Source organism: Mus musculus, chromosome 7, assembly GCF_000001635.26.
Source record: "Mus musculus strain C57BL/6J chromosome 7, GRCm38.p6 C57BL/6J".
Taxonomy (NCBI): domain Eukaryota; kingdom Metazoa; phylum Chordata; class Mammalia; order Rodentia; family Muridae; genus Mus; species Mus musculus.
Window position 1 is genome coordinate 44,263,759 of NC_000073.6, and position 20,319 is coordinate 44,284,077.

The 20,319-nt window shown below is 49.8% G+C and overlaps 1 protein-coding gene and 1 pseudogene across 3 annotated transcripts; both read right to left on the reverse strand.

Annotated features, from left to right (window-relative positions):
- Positions 1–3,858: 3,858 nt before the first annotated feature.
- On the reverse strand, positions 3,859–9,400 carry Gm18905 (predicted gene, 18905). Of its 3 annotated transcripts, none has more exons than NM_001361137.1 (3): positions 9,300–9,400; positions 5,529–5,701; positions 3,859–4,981 (listed from the first exon to the last, which is right to left on the reverse strand). In NM_001361137.1, the coding sequence occupies exon 3, from the start codon at positions 4,976–4,978 to the stop codon at positions 3,866–3,868; it is 1,113 nt and encodes a 370-aa protein (NP_001348066.1). In that variant the 5' UTR covers positions 4,979–4,981; positions 5,529–5,701; positions 9,300–9,400; the 3' UTR covers positions 3,859–3,865. The 3 variants fall into 3 exon arrangements, with proteins under 3 accessions (NP_001348066.1, XP_006541412.2, XP_011249240.1); XM_006541349.3 differs by lacking the exon at positions 9,300–9,400 and adding an exon at positions 7,685–8,691; XM_011250938.2 differs by lacking the exon at positions 9,300–9,400 and having other exon boundaries at positions 5,529–6,576.
- Gm18307 (predicted gene, 18307) lies at positions 17,668–18,528 on the reverse strand (annotated as a pseudogene).

A 20,319-nucleotide genomic window follows, 5' to 3' on the forward strand; every position in this document is an offset into this window, starting at 1 on the left:
TCGAGGCAGTGTTTCCCTGTGTAGCCCTGGCTGTTCTGGAACTCACTCTGTAGACCAGGCTGGCCTCGAACTCAGAAATCCACCTGCCTCTGCCTCCCAAGTGCTGGGATTAAAGGCATGCGCCACCACTACCCGGCTAGTAAATACCTGTTATATGCCAGGATTATAGTATGTGCTTTAAAGATTATAATTTAGTTAATCGACTTATTTCTGAGTCAGGTTAGCTGGAACTCACTATATAAGACCAGATTGGCCTTGAAGTCGCAGACATCTGCCTGTCCTAGAATAAAAGGGTGAACCACCACCCCTTGATCTTATTTTACTTTTAAATTGCGTATGTGTGCGTGTGTGTGTGTGTGTGTGTGTGTGTGTGTGTGTGTGTGTGTGTGTTCATGGAACCCAGAAGAGGGTTTAGATTCCCTGGAGCTAGAGAGTCCTAGGCAGCTGCAAACCACCAGACATGGGCACTCGGAAACTCGAAACTCAGGTCCTCTGCAAAGGCAGTGAGGACTCCTAAGCACCCAGCCAGTGTGAAGCAGAGTTAGAATTAAGAAACAGTTTTAGGGCTGGAAAGACGGCTAGTGGTTAAGGGCTGGCTGCTTTTCCAAAGGACCGGGTTGGATCCCCAGCAACACACCACAGCTCAAAACCTTCTGTTTCAGGGGTTCTGGTGCCTCCGTGGGCACTGCACCCCTGCGGCGCACAGGCACAGAAAAAAAAATTTAAGTAAGTAGATCTCAAAAAATTATTTTGGGTGATGAGGATGTGGCTCAGGAGTTAAAAGTACTTGCTGGGTAAAATGAGGCCCCGATCTGACATTCCAAAACCCACAGGAAGCCAGGCTCAGAAGCATAAGGCTGTGATCCTAGCACCTCTGTGCCAAGATGGAAGGCACACATAGGAGACCCCTTGGAAACTCAAAGGACAGCTACTCTGCTACACACACAGTGGCAAGCAAAACAAAGACCCCTGAGTTACTATCCCATTGCTACGACAAGTCACCACGACCAAGGCCTCTCATAGGATGAAAGATTTAATTGGGGGCTTGCTTACAGCTTCTTAGGATTAGTCCGTGTTCATCATTGTGGGGAGTGAGGTGACGCACAAGCAGACAAGATGCTGGAGAAATAGTTGAGAGCTTAGATGCTCAAGCATGGAGACGTTGGGCCTGGTGTGGGCCTTTGAAACCTCAAAGCCCACTCCAAGTGACACATCTCCAACAAGGCCATGCCACCTACTCCTTCTCATCCTCAAATAATGACACTCCCTGGTGACTTAGCATTTAAATAAATGAGCCTATGGAGGCCATTCTTCAAACCACCACAACACCCTGTCTCAAGGTAGATGGCGTGTGCACTGGATGGTTTTGTGTGTCAACTGGACACAGCTGGAGTTATCACAGAGAAAGGAGCTTCAGTTGAGGAAATGCCTCCATGAGATCCAACTGTAAGGCATTTTCTCAATTAGTGATCAAGTGGGTAGGGCCCATTGTGGATGGGACCATCCCTGGACTGGTAGTCTTGGGTTCTATAAGAGAGCAGGCTGAGCAAGCCAGGGGAAGCAAGCCAGTAAGGAACATCCCTCCATGGCCTCTGCATCAGCTCCTGCTTCCCTGACCTGCTTGAGTTCCAGTCCTGACTTCCTTTGGTGATGAACAACAACATGTAAGCTGAATAAACCCTTTCCTCCCCAATTTGCTTCTTGGTCATGATGTTTTGTGCAGGAATAGAAACCCTGACTAAGAGAGTGGGGATCAACATCCTCAGATTGCCCTCTGACATCACACACAGGTTACGTCACATGCAGATCTGCAGTCTCACCAACTCACACCCATCAAGGAAAGGTACCAAAAAAAAATTTTTTTAAATAGATTTTCAACTGGGGGGGGGGGGCGCACATGAGTGCTTTGCCCATAGAGCAAGAAGAGGGCATCAGACCTCCCTGGAGCTAAGTTGCATGTTAGCTGCCACCTGGGTGCTAGTCGCTGAACTCATATGGAAGAACAGCCAGGACTCTTAACTTCTGAGCCATCTCTCCAGTCCCAAGAAAGGATTCTGACATAGAGAAAGGCTCAGGGGAGGGTTGTACTCTCCAGGGCACCTGGGTGCCAGGGTGCGGGTTTCACAAGACAGCACCGTTCCCACCCTCAAGTGAGCTTGGCTCACTTTGATTTTTTTTAAATTAGGTTTCTGACTTTATTCAGTGGAACTTATTTTTCCTTTTTCTTGGTAAACCAGCACAAGGTATTTTCCAGGGTTCATCAGGAAAGAGTCCAGTTCTCAGGTTGAAGCCGGAGTCCGCAGCGGAGCCGGGGACGCTTCGTCTTGCACACACAGGCTATACTTTCCTTTATGAGATCCCCAGAAACAGAAAATTGTTTTCTAAGTTCCTTAAAGTTTGCAGTTTAGAGCTTTGAGAGGAGCGTGATCATAAATGCCTCTGACTTCTACAAGGCTCGGTGTAGAAGGCTTTTTTTTTTTTTTGGAAACCAGAACAAAAAGTTTTTTGTTTTTGTTTTGTTTTGTTTTGTTGTTGTTTTTGTTTGATGGGAGGACGCTAACACAGGGGTGCTACAGCACATGTGGAGGTCAAAGGATACAAACTTGCAGGAGTCAGTTTTCTCCTTCCCCCTTGTGGTCCTGGGTATGGAATGCAGGTTTTCAGGCTTGGTGGTGAGTGTCTAACCACTGAACTATCAGGCTGGCCCACAGATCCTGTTTGTACTGCAACTCTTAACTTTCCTTTTTTTAAAAAAAAATATTTATTATATGTAAGTACACTGTAACTGTCTTCAGGCGCTCCAGACGAGGGCATCCAATCTCATTACAGATGGTTGTGAGCCACCATGTGGTTGCTGGGATTTGAACTCAGGACCTTCAGAAGAGCAGTTAGTGCTCTTAACCTCGGAGCCATCTCTCCAGCCCAACTCTTAACTTTCAACTGGTGACTCAGCCAGACACTGTGACAAAGGTTCCTTTCCCCTTCCATGCACATCCACTTTATTCCCTCTTTCTATCCTGCTTCATGTGACTGTCACAGGCTCAGGGCTGCCAGGTGTGGTGATAATGGTACAGGCTGGTCACACTACTGGAAGGGGCCCTGAGGCAGAAGGATCACCGTGTGTTTGAGGCTAGCCTGGGCTACAGAATGAGCCCTTGTCTAAAAAAGGGGCTGGGGGGAGGAGTCTCCACTCAGAGACGGTGGAGTTCACCTTTGGAATGGAGAGGGGCCATGAGAGGAGAGCACATTTTAGAATTCCCCAGTGAGGGGCTGGGATGTGGCTCCATGGTAAGACTCTTCCCTGATATGCTCAAAGCCTTGGGTCCCAGCCCCAAAGGGGAGGTGTAATTAGAAGGCACTTGGGAATTTCAAAATACCAGAAAGTAGTTGACACAGAGCCAGAAATCAGTCCCCCAGATTACCAAATCTGGCAGATGTCTCTCTGAACTACCTAGTGGGGCAAGCATCCAGGTTTATGAATATCTCCTGGGACTGACCATCCAGCATCAGGGCTCAGAAACTGCTCAGCCCTGGGCCAGCAGGGTGGCTGGTGACAGGAACTCTCTACCCCTGCTCCCTGTCACCTGCTCTGTCATCTCCCGGTCTACCTGCCCCTCTCTCCCCATTCTTCCATCACTCCAGTTCTATTTACATACCTCAATGGAGCCTCCTGGTTTCTGTCTCCACCCTGTAATTCTGCTGTCTGTCACCCCCTGTTCCCTGTCAGGACCTCTGTCTGCCACATTCTGTGTGACTCCAAACCCATGGGACCAGATGCTCTATCTGGGTGCTCTATACACCCACTCCCTTCCCTACCTCCCCTCCCCCCGCTGTGCCCCCCCCCCCGTGTCTCTGTGCCTCTTTTCTAAACCTCTCTCTCCTTCCCCACCTCACTTCCCATCACCTGTGCCTTCATTTCAGCCCACCCCACATTTTCTGAAGACAGGAACCCCACACCCAACACTGTGCCCTGCTCCCTCAGGCTGCTGCAGAGCCTCTCAGCCTCCATCCCCAGTGCCTGGGGTTCTTCTGCCTCCTCCTCTCCTCCCCTTCCAGGGAACCACAAGTCCTGGCCCAGCCTTCTCCGGTTTTCCACATCCCCACACACATACAGCAGTGGATGGAAGAAGCTAGTTGAGCCCAGCAGAGTGAGCCCCAGTGGTCTCAGCAGTACCCACACTTCCTCCAGCTGTAGTCTGGACCCCCACATACCCAGGAACCTCAGCAGCAGCACAAGGTGGAAGGGAAACCAACAGACGAACAGCATGACTGTAGTGGCTCCTGGCAGGCCCAGCAGCGGAGGCCTCACAGAGACCCTGGCCAGCTGCAGCTGCTCCCGCACGAGGCTGTGGAAGACCCTTAGTACTCCCAGTGGCACCCCAAACCCAAACACTAACTGATCCAGGGTGGGGTTCCAGGCCCAGGGGTCCCGGTTGTGCCTGGGGGATTCCAGGGTCATTGTCCCGTTGAAAGGGTCACTGTGGCCAGTTCGGTCCCTTAATGTTCCCAGGGCTCTCCCAGCCAGGTCCAGCAGAAGGATCCAGAACCCACCAGCCCAGACAACCACTTGGCGAACTTTACGATGACCCAGTGCCCAGGATGGCTGGAGCAAGGAGGTACAGCAGTCGGCGGTCACATGAATCAGCAGCCGGCCACTGGCACAGAAGGTCAAGAAGGCCAGACACGGGTCCAGGTGGCAGAAGGCGAGGCCCAGGGGCCAGCAGGTGCGAATCCAGGTGAGGCTGAGTGGGAGGAGTCCCAGGAATATGATGTCAGCTATGAGTTGGTGGCCAAACCAGGCTGCAGACAGAGGGGCAGGAAGGAGGAATCCTCCAGCCTGGACAAGCAGGCTGTAGCTGGTCATGTCCAGGAGGTAGGAGACAATTGCCATCAGAGAGTAGAGGAGAGAAAGAACTGCCCAGGGCAGGTACTGACTCCCCAGGGGTGCTGGCTGCTCCATCTCCACAGGGTCCTCCATGGGCTGTATAGAGACGGATAGATCAGCAAAGCCTTCACATTAGAGCACACACGTACCTCTGCTCCACTGACCTCTGAGAGCTGCACCTCAGCAATGGTCCTGCTCTCTTCCTTTGCTCCTGTGACCTCCCACCAGTCTCTCATCTTGACAAATCATGCCTCTATCTCTATCCCCCTGACTGAGCTCAGTCCGCACCCTGCTCCCCAACGACCCCTCAGTCTGTGCTCATATACTCCTGGGCTGACCCCCGTATCCTCCCTGTCCTACACCTTCTATGGTTCATTCCACCCGGGCCTTCCCTTTCTTGGCTCCCTGGCCTCTCTTGTCAGACCCTCACTCTCCAGGTCTTCTTCCTTATCCCTACCACCTCCCTCCATTCTGGAGAACACAGACTCTTCAAGCTCAAGGCCCAAGTCCCAGCCAGTCTAGATGAAAAGCCCCACCAAGGCCAGGAGGGGGACTAAGGACTTGGACCCTCTTAGGTATCAGCTCAGGATTTAAAATCAGGTCATCCCACCACCTCCCTCATCCCGTTGAACCCTAAGCTCACCTGTAAGTGGATGTTGGGTGTCTCTGGGGTGCCCAGGCAGCAGCTAGTGGCCTGGTGTTCTCTTGAGGACGCAAAGTTTAAAGTGTGGTAAGCTTGCACACAGAGGAGAGAGTCAGACCTGGCTGGAAACAAGAGGACCAGCCAGCAAGACCAAGTCTGGGCCTCAGGTCCCTCTGGGAATGGAAGGAATGGCTTGTTTATCTGGGTCCCCCAGGTAGGGCCAGGGCCTCCCTGCTCTGTACATTCTGACTCCACCCACCTCATCAGCCTCCTGGCCACCACTTCCCTTCTTTCTGGACTGTACTTCCTAGAATAAGACACACACACACACACACACACACACACACACACACACACACACGTTCCTGATATTTCATCATTCTGGTGTGTCTGGCTTCATCTCATCTCATTACTGTAGATACCGTACTCCTATTCACCCTTCAAAACCTCATTGGGTGCCACCTTCTTGAGAGACCCTTTTCTGACTATCACTTATTTCATCAGGCTGGGAGAGTGTCACATCCTTGAATGCAGGATCCTAAGAATGAGTTCCAGCCATACCTTGGGTAAGGAACTATGTATCTACTTTGTGCAGGGCCACAATTTTACAAAGGTTTATCTTTTATGCATACGTGTGTTTGACCTGTCTATGCGTCATGTGTGTGCAATGCCTGTGGAAACCAGAAAAATGTGGCAGATCCCCTGGAACTAGAGTTACAGAAGGGTGTAAGCCACCGTGTTGGGGCTTGGAACTGAACCTGGGTCCTCTGAGAGGCCCAGGTCTTAACTTCTGACCCATCTCTCCAGCCTTACATGCTTCAGTCTTAATAACACATGGACCACATGAGACGTTGTCTCAAAAACTAAGATTGAAATGAAAAATGCAGGTGAATCACTCAATGGGCAAACTTCTACCTCCACCTTGATGACTCCTACTCACACAGTTCCCAATTTGTGTCCCTTCCTGAAAAGCCCCCTCTGCCTCTCTGACTTTTACAGACAGAATATTCCAATATTCCTTTCCACCTCACTTCACCCCCCCCCTCTCTCTGGGGGGGGGGCATCTTAATCCCCTGGAGCTGGAATCAAGGTGGTGGTGAGCTGCCTTACCTGGGTGCTGGGAACTGAACTCAGAATCTCTCCTGGAGCAGTAAGTGTTCTTAACCATGGAGCCACCCCTCAAGCTCCGCCTCTCCCCAGATGCTAGAAAGCTCTGTGCCCTACTCATATCCCAAATTGCCTGGAATTCTTTAATAATCAATTCATATCTGGTTCCCCATTGTCTCTGTCTTAGGGTTTCCATTGCTGTGAACAGACACCATGACCAAGGCAACTCTTATAAGGACAACGTTTACAGGCTTATAGGTTCTGAGGTTCAGTCCAATTTCATCATGGCAGGAAGCATGGCAGGCAGGCATGACACGGGAGGTGGAGCTGAGAGTTCCACATCTTGGTCCGAAGGCAAGCAGGAACAGACTTTCTTCCAGGCAGCTAGGAGGAGGGTCTCAAAGCCCACCCCGACAGTGACACACTTCCTCCAACAAGGCCACACCTCCAAATAGTGCCACTCACTGGGCCAAGCATCTTCAAGTCAGCCCAGCCCAGCAGGAAGCTTCAGCATAGGCTTGCATGGTGGAATTCACACTCTGGAGTCTAAAGAATCTGTTCCTCAGAGATGAGGAAGATTCGAACCGGGGTTCTTCACCAGAGCCCGTCAGGACCCCAGGGGCAGAGAGAGCACTGGATAGAGAATCTCTGTAGCTTACTGACTCACACGCCCCACCCCCTTTGGCTGTCTGTGTTCTGGCCCAATATACACATCTCAGAGACCCTCTTTACAAGTCTGGCCAACTCAAGCCCTCAAGGTTTCCCACTAAATGCCACCTCAGAAGAGGTGGGCACCCCTCTCAGCCCTTCACTGAAACCCCTTTCTGGCATTAAAAAAAATCACATTATTTTGTGTACATATATGTGAATGTGTATGTGTGTGTGTGTACAGAGGTTAGACAATTTAGACAATTTTCAGTAGTCAGTAGTTCTCTCCTTCTACCATGTTTGTCCATACCCTTGAAACACTTTCACACACACACAATAAAAGGAGGGATATGAATTGTCAACAGGATCTAGAATCACCAGGGAGATGGGTTCACACATACCTGTGGGAGACTGGCTTGATTCTGTTGAGGTGAGAAGAGCCATCTTAACTATGGGCAGCCCTTCAGACTGTGGGCAGCCATCTTAACTATGGGCAGACCTCCAGACTGTGGGAAGCCATCTTAACTATGGGCAGCAAGTCGTTGAGAAGCTGAGCTGAGCACCAGCATTTTGTTTGTCTCCTGTTTCTTGACTGGATGTGATGCCACCGGCTGCCTCTATCACCTGCTGCCTCAGTTTCCCCACTACAACCAACTGTAGTAATAAGCCCCATGAATCAAGACAAACCCTTTCTCCTTTCAGAATTTCATCACAGAAACAAAGACAAGAGGTTTGTCTGTGGGGTATCTGAGGCAACTCTCTGGCACGTGGTTGGTGTTGGTTGAACTGTGGCAACCCATGAATGAATGAAGAGTGTGACTGAGGACGCGCAGGATTAAGGAGCAGGGCTGGTGTTTGGGGGGGGGGGGGCTGGAGGCCTCAGGATGTGTGCACCCTGATTCCTGGGATGCAGAGGGAAACTCCAAAATCAGGTGGGAACAGCGATACTGACAGGTCCTCATGTGGATAAGGGAAACTCAGGTTGTTAGGGCAGACCTAATGGCCCCTGTGACCACATGAAGTGGGAGGCAGAAGGACAACTTTAGTGGAAGGTGAGAAAAGAGAGCCAGGGTGTGAGCCCTGAGGTACAGGCAAGGAAGGAACGACTCCCCTCCAAAACCTGGTAAGACCCATTTAAACCAGAAGCAGCCACTGCCTGCAGACTCAGCAGGGAGGACCCTGGGTTCGGGGCCAAGAGGATCCTGGGTTTGAGGCCAGTCTGTAACACACATACTCTCTAAGAGGAGGGATAACAAGCACGTTTAAATTCGTAAGAGGGCTGGGTGAGCGCACTTGCTGGAGCACTGGCCTAGCTAGCAAGAAGCCCTGGGTCCCAGGGCATAGTCCCACAGGCCTGAAAACCCAGAACTTGGGAGGTAGGGACAGGAGGATCAGAAGTTCAAGGCCACCCTCACCTACACAGCAACTTTGAGGCCAGCTTGAGGTAACCACAACTCTGTCTTTAAAATTGGAGGGGGGTGGGTAGCAAGATGGTGGTCAAACACCACAAGCTTTTACCCCCCCCCCCAAAGTAAATAAATGAATGTAATTTTTAAGTTTAAAAATTCGGTTTTGGTTTTATGTTTGAGTGTTTTATACCCGACTGTAGGTCTTCGAACCCTGAGAGGGTCTGGAGGGCATGGCCAGGCTGTGGAGGGATGGGCAGTGGCGTTGGGGAAGAGGAAGTGGGTAGGAGGTTTACCCAGGCTTTGTCTTGGGGTTGCTGTGGAAAGTGGGGGAGGAGGACAAAGAAGAAGAGGGGGTGTGGAATTGAGCCTGCAATCAGCTCCCCACACTAACCAAGCACCCTACAATTCTCTGTTCTTTCTGCCCTTCACCTCTGCTCCAAGCTCCTCCTCGGGTCTCCGTCCTAAGGGTGCTCCCTTTGCCCCGAGGTCCCAGGCCTGCTTCGTCTTGGCTTCTGCTTACCCACTCATGGGCCCTAGAGGGATCTTTTTGCACACACACACACACACACACACACACACACACACCCATCCTCTGCTACTCACATACCTCAAATTGTAAAGGCCCCAACTCCGTTATTTAAGAAACTCCATTTTGTGCAAGACCAGGGGCTAAGCTCCAATTCCAGGAAGAAACTCACGCCTGGGCAAACATCCTATGACACCCCTAACATTCCTTGGCAACCTACCCCTCTTAGCAACAGTAGTAGGACCAAGGTACATAGAGATAGCCTAAGACATCCTTCGGAGAATAGATAACCTGACCATCCTGTTGGGTGGTTCTGCTCTCGTGTTCAGTTCCTACAGATTAGGCCAGAAATGCTGTTTTTAAAATATTAACTTGCTGGCCCGTATGGAAATTCCTCAAGTTTGCCGTAACCATGATAAAACCTCTGAATCCCTAGACTCGGGGCCTTCTGATCCGCTGCAAAGGGGATGGTGGGAGACCTTGCTCTAGAGCTTGTAATAAAGACCCTTGTGTGCTTTATATCGGAATTGGCTCCTCAGTGGTCTTTGGATCCCTGCAACTTGGGCATAACAACATAGCACCCAGAGAGCTCTGAAACAAATCCGGCCTGACGCTTCTCAGAGGCCTCCTTGGTCCTGATCTTTGTGCCCACCATCTGGACCTCCAGGGATGTTGGCGACCGAAGTCCCGCCTACACACAGGAGGCCACAGGAAGCTGGTCTCTTCCCTTTTCTTCTTTCTCGCTCTTTTCTTTCATTCCTTTTAGTACTGCACTGGATGTGGAATAGAGAGCATTGTCACACTATCAGCTTATTGTATTGCTGAGCCACACCCCCAACCTCTAGCTGGGGGGTTGTGGGCAGGGGCTCCATCAGTAAGCTACGCCCCCAGCTGGGTTTTATTTTTAAAACATCAAAAAGTTCCCCCAGGATGGCCTTGAACTCAGACTCCTCCTGCCTTTAGGTAGGTGGACCCACAGACCTGCCCTAGCCAGAGGCCCCATTTTCAAAGCCTGCATCTTCACCCCCTGTAGCTGCTGCGCTCCCGACTCACAGTGGGACACGGCCTCAGTCACCATTATAAATGGGTGGGACCAGGAGTCGGCACACCCTCTTGCCAACTCTTTTTCCCACGTAAACAAGAATAAGAATCAGAATTCATGCCTGGTGCTGGAGGACAACTTGCTGCAGGGTCCCTGGGTCTTGATTTCGAATTTTGCCCGGGCAGTGGGTCTGCCAACCTTTTGTACAGCCACAGGATGAGGAAATGCAGGCGCTCCAGGAGCAGCCGTAGGCCCGCACCTGTTTTCAGGGCGGGTTCTGCGCTGGGCGGGGAGATGTCAGGGGGCGAAGAGCTCATGACAGCTATTTCCCAACATGGGTGACAGACTGTCTCCTACTGCTGGGAAGATAAAACCAGGCCAGATTGGGGGCTCTGCCTCCCCTGCTGCCTTCCTGGAGACACTCACAGGTAGTGATTAAGAGTGAAGCCTCCCTCGGTTAGGAGCTGGCTTCTACTCCGTGTGCGCCTGTGTGCTGTAAGCTCCTGGAGCTTCGATCCAGAGGGAGGGCACATGTGTACCTATTGTGTGCTAGCTAGGTTAGTGCTTGCTGAAAAAGGAAAGAGTGAAGAATAAAGACACAGGCTTTCCAATACTGTGACGGGCCCTCCATAAAGCTAAGCCCTTTGGGTGGTGAATCAGCCCCTCTCTGGGAGTATTGACCCCTTCCTAAGATATTAGCAGCTCTTCTAGTTGTTAGGCCCTCCCTTTTAAATATTAGAACCACCCCTAAGATATTGCTCCCCCACTTGTCCACCCATTTACCTGACAGGTGCCTATGTATTTAATTCGATGTATTAATCAAGTCACACCCATGGAGCCCTGACTCCATTTTTCTTTGCTGTGTGACCTTCAGTAAGTGGCTTAATCACTCTGAGCGAAATATCGTCATCTGTGACAAGGATGCTCATTCCAGCAGGCTTGCATGCATACAGATGTCTGCCTGGGACCTGAGATTTAAGGCGACCGAGCATCTGACCAAGGAGTCCTATGTAACTTTAACTTTTTTCAACATCTATTTTTAGTGATGGTTCCTAAACGCTTTAACCTCCCTTCTAGCCCACCACCCTCCAGAGGTAGTGGGAAAGAAAGGATACAGGGAAGCGGACCTGCTTAGAAATGGTTCATTGGAGCAAATCCCATCTGTGTTATCAGAGAACCGGCAGTTTTGTTCACAGGTCAGCAGTGGCAGCTCTGTCCACTCACAAAAATCTTCACAGGAACACCAGCAGTCCAGCAGGAGAGTCAGGAGAGCAAACACAAATCAGCAGCAGTGGCATGACCGAGCAGAGTCAGCAGGAGGGACCAGCACATGAGTCTGTCTCAGTTGACATCACTCTGCCAAATGGCCCGAGTCCACAGAAGCAGGAAGAAGTCACTAACATACATCAGAAGTTTTTGGCGTGGTTCTCTCTACAGAGTCCCAACAAATGGAGCTCAACTATGCATTGTAAGGTGGACCCATACATGTGTGTCCTTAGCAAAGACTCCTTCATTACCTGTCCTTTCATGTGCTTGCTTGAGCAGAACATCCTTTCTCCTGTGTCTGCCTCAGTAAATGTTCCTTCACATGTTTGCCCCAGCAAAACACCATCCAATACAACTGACTTTCCAAAGGATCCTTAAGTTTCTACTTCAGTCATCTTCTAGGGGGCGCTCTTTAGAGATGTTCCAGTCCTCTGCACAGAGGACAACCCACTGTCACCAGGGAGGTCCCAGTGACATCTGCAACCACAGAGGCTAGGACATCATCAGAAAGCCTGCTCAGGATCCCACGCTCCCTTCCCGAAGAAGTCAGTCTTGGATGAAGACTGACTGGGGTGGCTACTCCATGGAAACTGAGGGAGTGGGAACAGTGGGAACTGAGGAGGTGGGAACAGTGGGAACAGTGGGAACTGAGGGGGTGGGAACAGTGGGAACTGAGGGGGTGGGAACAGTGGGAACTGAAGGGGTGGGAACAGTGGGAACTGAGGGAGTGGGAACAGTGGGAACTGAGGGGGTGGTAACAGTGGGAACTGGAGGAGTGGGAACATTGGGAACTGAGGGAGTGGGAACAGTGGGAACTGAGGGAGTGGGAACAGTGGGAACTGATGGAGTGGGAACAGTAGGAACTGAGGGAGTGGGAACAGTGGGAACTGGAGGAGTGGGAACAGTGGGAACTGGAGGAGTGGGGCACTGGGAACTGGAGGAATGGGAACAGTGGGAAATGAGAGAGTAGAAACAGTGGGAACTGGAGGAGTGGGAACAGTGGGAACTGGAGGAGTGAGAACAGTGGGAACTGGAGGAGTGAGAACAGTGGGAACTGGAGGAGTGGGGCAATGGGAACTGAGTGGGTGGGAAGAGTGGGAACTGAGGGGGTGGTAGGAACCAAGAGGGTAGGAATGAAAACCATGGGGACTATGGGAAAAGAGAGAACCGCTCCTACCAAGAAGCCATCTTCTCTGCAGGTCTCTGCTCCCTCCTTCGCGTTTATTTTGTAATTCCTTTTCTTGCTTCTCGAACCGTTTGCTAATTTCCTTTTTGACCTTGTTTTCTCCTTGTAGCTGAAATTTAAATGTACAGACCTTCCTCGGAGTCTGACGCTGATGTTTCTGAGTGAATTGTGGCTTCTGTTTGTCTGTCCCTAGAGCACAGGAATTCTTTGAAAGGGCGTTCTGCAGTGTCCAAGGAGGTTAGAGCTCTCTTTCTTTCAAAGACAAAGATTTACTTTTATGTGTAAATTTTTAAAACTAGCATGGTGTTTTGCCTGTGTAAGACCCTTGAGGCATACAAGTGGCCAGGCCCCACACCTAAGGACACCCAACAACCAGACTCTGCCCCCCCCCCCCCCCCCCCGAGAATACTCTAGCAGGCGGACCCAGCCCGTAGAGATGCAGGAAGACAAGCCCTATCCTATCCCAGGCCACCCTGGAAAGCCCCACCCCTGGAAGCCCTACATAAAGCCTGCCTTCACCTTGTATGAGGTTTGTTGTATGGTGTGACTCTGTGGTATTCCTTGGCTCCTGGCTGCCAGGATACCTTTCCCCCTCAGAGCTGTTAGCACTTACATTGCCTGCAGGTGTGTCTGTCTGTGCACACCATGCCCTCAGGAGCAAGAAGAGGGTGTTGAGTGGCCCTGGAATTGGAGTTACAAATGGTTGTAAGCTGTCTTGTGGGGGCCTGGGGTCAAACTGGAGTCCTCTGGAAAAGCAGCCAGTAACTTTTAGCCACTAAACTGCCTTTTCTCTCCAGCCCCTCTTCCTTCCTTCCTTCCTTCCTTCCTTCCTCCCTCCCTCCCTCCCTCCCTCCCTCCCTCCCTCCCTTCCTTCCTTCTTTCCTTTTATTTTTTATTTACTTGCAGTGCATATCTGTCTGGATGGGAGGTACTGAGTGCAGTACCCACAGAGGTCAGAAGAGGGCGTCAGAACACCTGAAGCTGGAGTTGAAGGAGGCAGTGAGCCTCCTGGTGTAGACACTGGGAGTGATATTATGGTTATTCAGAGGAAAGCCTTATTCTCAGGAGATGGGGCTGGAGATCTGGCAGATAAATGGTTTATGATCCACACTTACGCAGGCTTTCAGGAGCTTCAAGAAATTCCTTGTAATGGCAGGTCTTCTTATCTTGTTCAATTTTTTTCTGGTTCTTCTTCATTTGTTTCACTTTTTGTTTAAGTTTTTCAATTAGCAGGTATTAATTGTGCACAATAGTGGGTTTCGTTATGGCACATTCTTCCATGTTTATAGCGTAATGTTTAATCATACTCATCCCCCTTGTCCCTCATCTTGTCCCTTCCCATACCTACTGAATCCCTTCCTTCCCCCACCTAGTCAGTCGTGTGACATTATTCCTGGGAAGACATAAACATTTTCTCACCATGAATAGAGAACTGACCACAGAACAAAGAACAGATGCCACCAAAGTCCATCTTGGTGAACCAGTGAGTTTTATTGGGGTTACTTACAGAAGCAGAAATGACTCCGATAGCCGACTTTGACAAAAGCCCATCCTAGCATGGATGACAACTCACATAAGATGGGACCCTAGAGCACACTGCACAGCCTGCAGACAGCTCAATAGGTTAGAGGTTGTCTTTCCCAGACAGTTCAGTTGGTCTGAGAGTGACCCTTAGCAGTCCTTTCTACTTATGTATGCGTGAAGAGGGAGGAGCCTAGTGAGTCTGCTCAATTTCAGGGACTTTCTGAAGCCTGTGAGTTGCTTATTACTTTCTAGATTAAGGAGCTGGCCTCCAAGATGAAGGTTTTCAATCTACACAATAGTCCCCTGTGGTTAATGCCTTTGTGTCTCCCTGACAACGTTAAGTTCATCAATGCTGCTGCTGCTGCTGCTGCTGCTGCTGCTGCTGCTGCTGCTGCTGCCGCCGCCGCCGCCTATGTCACCCTTTCCTGATCTCAGAGCTCAGTCTCTTCTGTCTTCCAATGTGGACTGAAGACCAGTGGCTCACCCAGTATCCTCAAGGCCTTTAGCATCAGATTGGAAATCTCGAGGCACCCCAGCCTCGTGGATTGAACAGCCACTGGTCCTCAAGTCTCTTCATTGTGAAGACAGCTATTGTTGGTCTGTCCAGGCTGCATCATGAAAGTCAGTCTAGTCAGCCCTTCCCATGTGTACTCGCTCTGTCAACTCTGCTCCTCTAGAGAACTCTGACCAACCCACAGCTTCTGTGGCCATGTCTTTTTGTGTGTGACCTAATGGGTTTAACTGGGATTGCTCACAGGAGTCTGTGAAACTTGTAAGTGGCTATACCACTGAAGAAAATGTCTGCATCCCCTAGCAATCACTAGCTAGCTGCCTGTAGATCCTCAGGAAGCGGCATGGCCTCCGGAGCCTCTCTCAAGGTTTTGCTTTTCTTTTTCAAGACAGAGACATTCTTACAATACAAGCCTAGGCTGGCCCGTGATTCCCCCATAACTGATTTATATCTGGGTCCTCATTGTGACCTAGCTTAAGACTCACACCAGCAGACAGCTTCAGTATGGGTTTTTGTGGTGGGACTTACCCTGGAGGCTGAGAAATGCGCTTAAGAAGATTTGAACTGCGGTTCTTCACCGATGACAGCCCAGACCTCAGGGCTGAAAGAGCCCTGGACAAGGAATCTGTGGCATGCCCTCATCTCAACCCACTTTGCCTTCTGTGGTCTGGTACAGATTGCTATGTATTCAGGGCTGGCCTTGAACTTGCAACCCTCCCTACTCAGCCTCCCTGGTGCTGTGATTACAGAGTTGTACCACCACACTAAGGAGGGAAGGAGTACTTATGAGATGCACTAGTTAGGGGCTGCTTAGGGTTTCAGTTGGTGGACAACCTGATTCCAACTGGGTAGTAGAAACATCTACTATCTTGATTTACACATAGTCCTGGGCCAGTGTGATGGCTGTCCCCCCAAATGTGCTTGCTGCCTTGAGTTAGGTTTCCCAAGACCCACAAGGTAGAAGGAGAGAGTCAACCCCAGAAAGTTGTTCTCTGACTTCTACATGCATGCCATAGCATGTATACACACACACACACACACAGAGAGAGAGAGAGAGAGAGAGAGAGAGAGAGAGAGAGAGAGAATGAGAGAGAGAGAGAATGAGAGAGAGAGAGAATGAGAGAGAGAGATTTGCCATCCTTTCCTCAGAGCCCACATCCCAAGACCATCACCAGGATTCCATGACGCAGAACATCTTACACAGTGACTGTAGCAGGGTACAAAATGGCTGTTCTGCTTCTTCTGTGCAATGTCACTTTACAGGTCTTCCCTTGAAAAGGCAAGCCCTGTCCTTCAAGCCTGGATTCTGGACAGCCTTGAAACTTGCCATACCCAGTAGCATGAAGCAGAAGTCACCAATTCCCACTTGTCACCTTGCCTCTCACTTGTAAACCCCTCTCTAGTGGGCCTGGGAGAAGCTCAGTCACTACAGTACTGCCGTGTAAAACACAGCGACCTGAGTTCAATCCCTAGAACCCACATTAGAAAGCTCAGATGTGATTTTGCACATTTGTAATCTCAGTCTCAGGGAGGCAGAGACAGATAGATCCCACAGACTCTCTGGCCAGCAATCCTAGTCTATTTGGTGAGTTCCTGACCTGTGAGAGACACTGTCTAAAAAGTTAGGTTTATGGCACCTGAGGAGTAAGATCTAAGCTGTCCTTAGATCCACACTCACACAGTCACACTCACACACACACACACACACACACACACACACACGGAGAGAGAGAGAGAGAGAGAGAGAGAGAGAGAGAGAGAGAGAGAGAGAGGCATACACACAAAGCAAGTATGTGGGAGAATGGAAACTCTATGGCTTAGTCAGTGTGCTCATCCCAGACAATAGCCAACTGCTCCTCAGAACAGCATGAGAGAGTCTAACTGCGATGGGAAAAATGCTCAGCTGATCCCAACCCAAACTGCTGAGCTGCAGAAATCATAAGAGGTTTTTTTGGTCTTTGGATTTACTTAAATAACATGTGTGATGGTTTGTATATGCTTGGCCCAGGGAGTGGAACAATTAGGAGGTGTGGCCTTGTTGGAGGATATGTGTCACTGTGGGGATGGGCTTTGAGATCCTCATCCTAGATGCATGGAAGCCAATATTCTCCTGTTTGCCTTTGGACCAAGATGTAGAACTCTCAGCTCTTCCATGCCTGCCTGGATGCTGCCATGCTCCTGTCTTGATGATAATGGACTGAATATCTGAACCTGTAGGCCAGCCCCAATGAAATGTTGTCCTTAATAAGAGCTGTCTTGGTCATGGTGTCCGTTCACAGAAATAAAACCCTAAGACAATGTGCATGAGTGTTTTGTTTGCATGTATGACTAAGCTTGGTTCTAGCAGAGAAGAGGGTGCCGGATCCCCTGCAACTGTATGGACAGTTGTACATTAGCACATGGGTGCTGGGAATCAAAATCAGATCTACTGTAAGAGCTACCAGTGCTCTTAATCACTGAGCCAACTCTCCAGCCCCATGTGGGTTCTGTTTTTTAAATGCCTTTACACTTGAAAGGGGATGTTCATCAATTAGCAAAAACTGGCTAATACATTCCATTTCTAGTCAAACTAAAGAAGGGTGGACAGAGCTCTCGCATTTAGTCCCTTTGAGGAAGTTACATTGCATACTTAACAGACTATTGCCCAAATTTCAGTCACATGGCTATATATAGTTGCAAAGGATACTGGGAAATGTAGTTTTGTTTTCACTATTCACCATTTGGGAAATAGATGCTGTGCCAATACTAAGAAGGCTTCTGAGGGTGGATTGCTGGGAGGACTTAATAGTGGTAGAAGCTTGTCTCAGAAGTTAATGTATTTGTTTACAGACTATGAAGGTGGACTTCTAGTTTGAACTGTAAGGTTTCTACCCTCTGCTGGGGTATTGGCCTCAGGGACAGGATGACTGATAAAACCCTTTTCCCCAAACACTCTAGCCAGGGCAGAAGATAGAGACTGAAAATTTTACTGCTGGAAATCTCTGCCGATGAAGACATAGAGGAAGGGGTTGAGGCAGCCCAAGGCGAAGACAGCCATGAGATGAGCTCTGTCTTGGGATAGTGAGGCTGCTGTAAAGACATCAGAAGCACTGACTTCACCAAGAGCACCACCTTCAAAGGGAACCAGAAGATGAGGAAGGTGCTTACAACCACCAGCAGCAGCTTCTTGAACCGCCTTGCATGCACCCAGCCCTTCGTCCGAAGCCTGGACCGGATGCAATGGGCACAGACGCTGATGACAGTCAAGAGTACTAGGAAGCCAAGCAGCAAGTGGGTGATGGCTATTGCTGTCTGTTGCTTAGCAACCATTGCACTCCAATCCTGCCCTGTCTCTTTCTCTGAATTGAAGTGGAAGTAGCAACATTCACAGCCATATAATTTCCCAGTAGTTCAGAACTTCAAGTATAGAGAGCAGGCAGCAGCTTCCAGCAGCCACACCACCATGGACAGCCATGTGGCTCGCTGCACCGTTCTGTGGTTTCTGGCCCACACACGGTGCAGGACCAAGATGCAGGGATCCACAAAAATGATCCACAGCAAATAGATGCTGATGAAGAAAGTGGGAACCAGAAAGGCCATGCAGAGTTTACAGATCAAGTTAGCAGAAGGCCACCAGCCATGGACTATGATACACATGGAAATGGGCACAGACAAGAGGACAGTAAAGTCAGCCAGGGCCAGGCTGAAGAACCAGATCATAGGGACAGTGTGAGCCATGCAGAACACAGCATCACACAGCCATCCACAGCACCAGCTCGTTGCCCAGGACTCCAACAACACAGGACACAAACAGGACAGTGATGGTGAGCTAGCAGAGATACCACACCTCCACAGGCTGGCATTTCTTGCAGGAGAAGAAAAACCACATGTCAGAGCCACCAATGACATCTCACTAAAATTCATGCCCCCACTCCCCAAGACAAAGCCATTCATATCTTCACATTGTATGTGTGGGGGTGAGGGTTAGGGGTTCCTGCCTTGTAGGTAAGGTCTCTACCACATAGCCACACCCAAGCCCCTCACTGGAGGTTTCTAGGCAATAAGGCACAAGAAATGACTAGCCAGGGGATCATAGGATACTGAAACAGTGAAAGTAATTAAGTGGAAATTCAGAAAGCTCAAAAAGCAATTGGAATTGTTTACATTTTACAGACTGGGGATGAAATTAATGACTTTGAAGACAAGTCAATAGATATGATCCAACTGAAGGAAGAGAAACCATGAAAGAAAATCAAGTAGAGTCTCAGGACATACACATGTTATTCTAGCTGCTCAGGAGGCTGAGGCAGGAGAGTCACAGGTAAAGATCTGCTTGGCCTGCAGAATAAAGTTAAGGCTAGGCCAGCCCAGGGAGCTTAGTGAGACCTATATCAAGGTAGATGTGAGAACAAAGCAGGACATGTGGGTCAGGAGCTGCCCCTGCCTAGGATATCCCACTGAAGGGCAGGGGTGTGTTTTGGGGACACCCCTACCTAGAATTCCCCAGTAGGGACTGGGGTGTGACTCAACCATAGAAGGCTTGTGTGAGGCCCAGAGTTCAAGTCCCCAGAACAACAACAAAACAAAACAGATAAATACATAAATAAATAAACAAGCGGATCGGGAGAAACTCTGTGAGACTACTCTACTCTAAAAGCATATTCATCCAGATGTGGTATACATCTGTAATCCTGAATTACAGATTGGGGGGGTGGAGTATTACAAAAGCATAGTATTTTAAGGCTAACCTTCAGATGGGACACGCATTCCTAGAAATACTGACCTCAAATTTACTGAATGAAGTGGAAGTCATGAATTTACAGATACCCATATCGACTCCCAGTCTGGAGGCAGCTGTGGCACTGGGGCAGAACGAGTTTGTCACCACAGGTTACACCATGCCAGGTGGGGAGAGGGCTATAAGACAGAACAGGTCTGTAGACACAGCATGTTTGGTGAAATGTTTGCTGCCCAGTTATGGGGACCTGAGTTTACTCTCTGACACCCACACAAAAGCCTTGGCTGGGCAGTGCATCTTTCTAATCCCATTGTTGGGAGACAGAGACAGGAGGATCCCTGGGCCTCACAGGACAGACACTCTAGGCAACTCAATCCCGGGACAATGAGAAAGCCCTGTGAAAGTCAGACATCTGAGCAAGGACAGCCAGCCTCACCCTCTGACTCTGACCGTGCAGAGGAGTGGACCCTGCTCTCTGGATACAGTAGACAAACATTTTCTTACTAAGTCCCAGTACGTGGTTTTTGTTTTTTGTTTTGTTTTGTTTTGTTTTGTTTTTTAAGTCTATGTCTTCTATGCTCAAACTGGCAATCCTCCTGTCTCAGCTTCCTGAGTACTAGACTTATAAGCATATGCCATAACACCATACCTTGTGTGATTTCCTCGCTCACAGCTGTCTTCTCGTCCTCACTTCTCACCCCCCTGAACTCTCCAGCTCCACCCAGCACACACACATCCCAGCACACACACATCCCAGCACACACACACACATCCCAGCATACATCCTATGATGCTTGGGATGGAGGGCCAGTGTCAAACTGGGGGCTCTGTCTCTGATGTCTATCGGTCCCATCA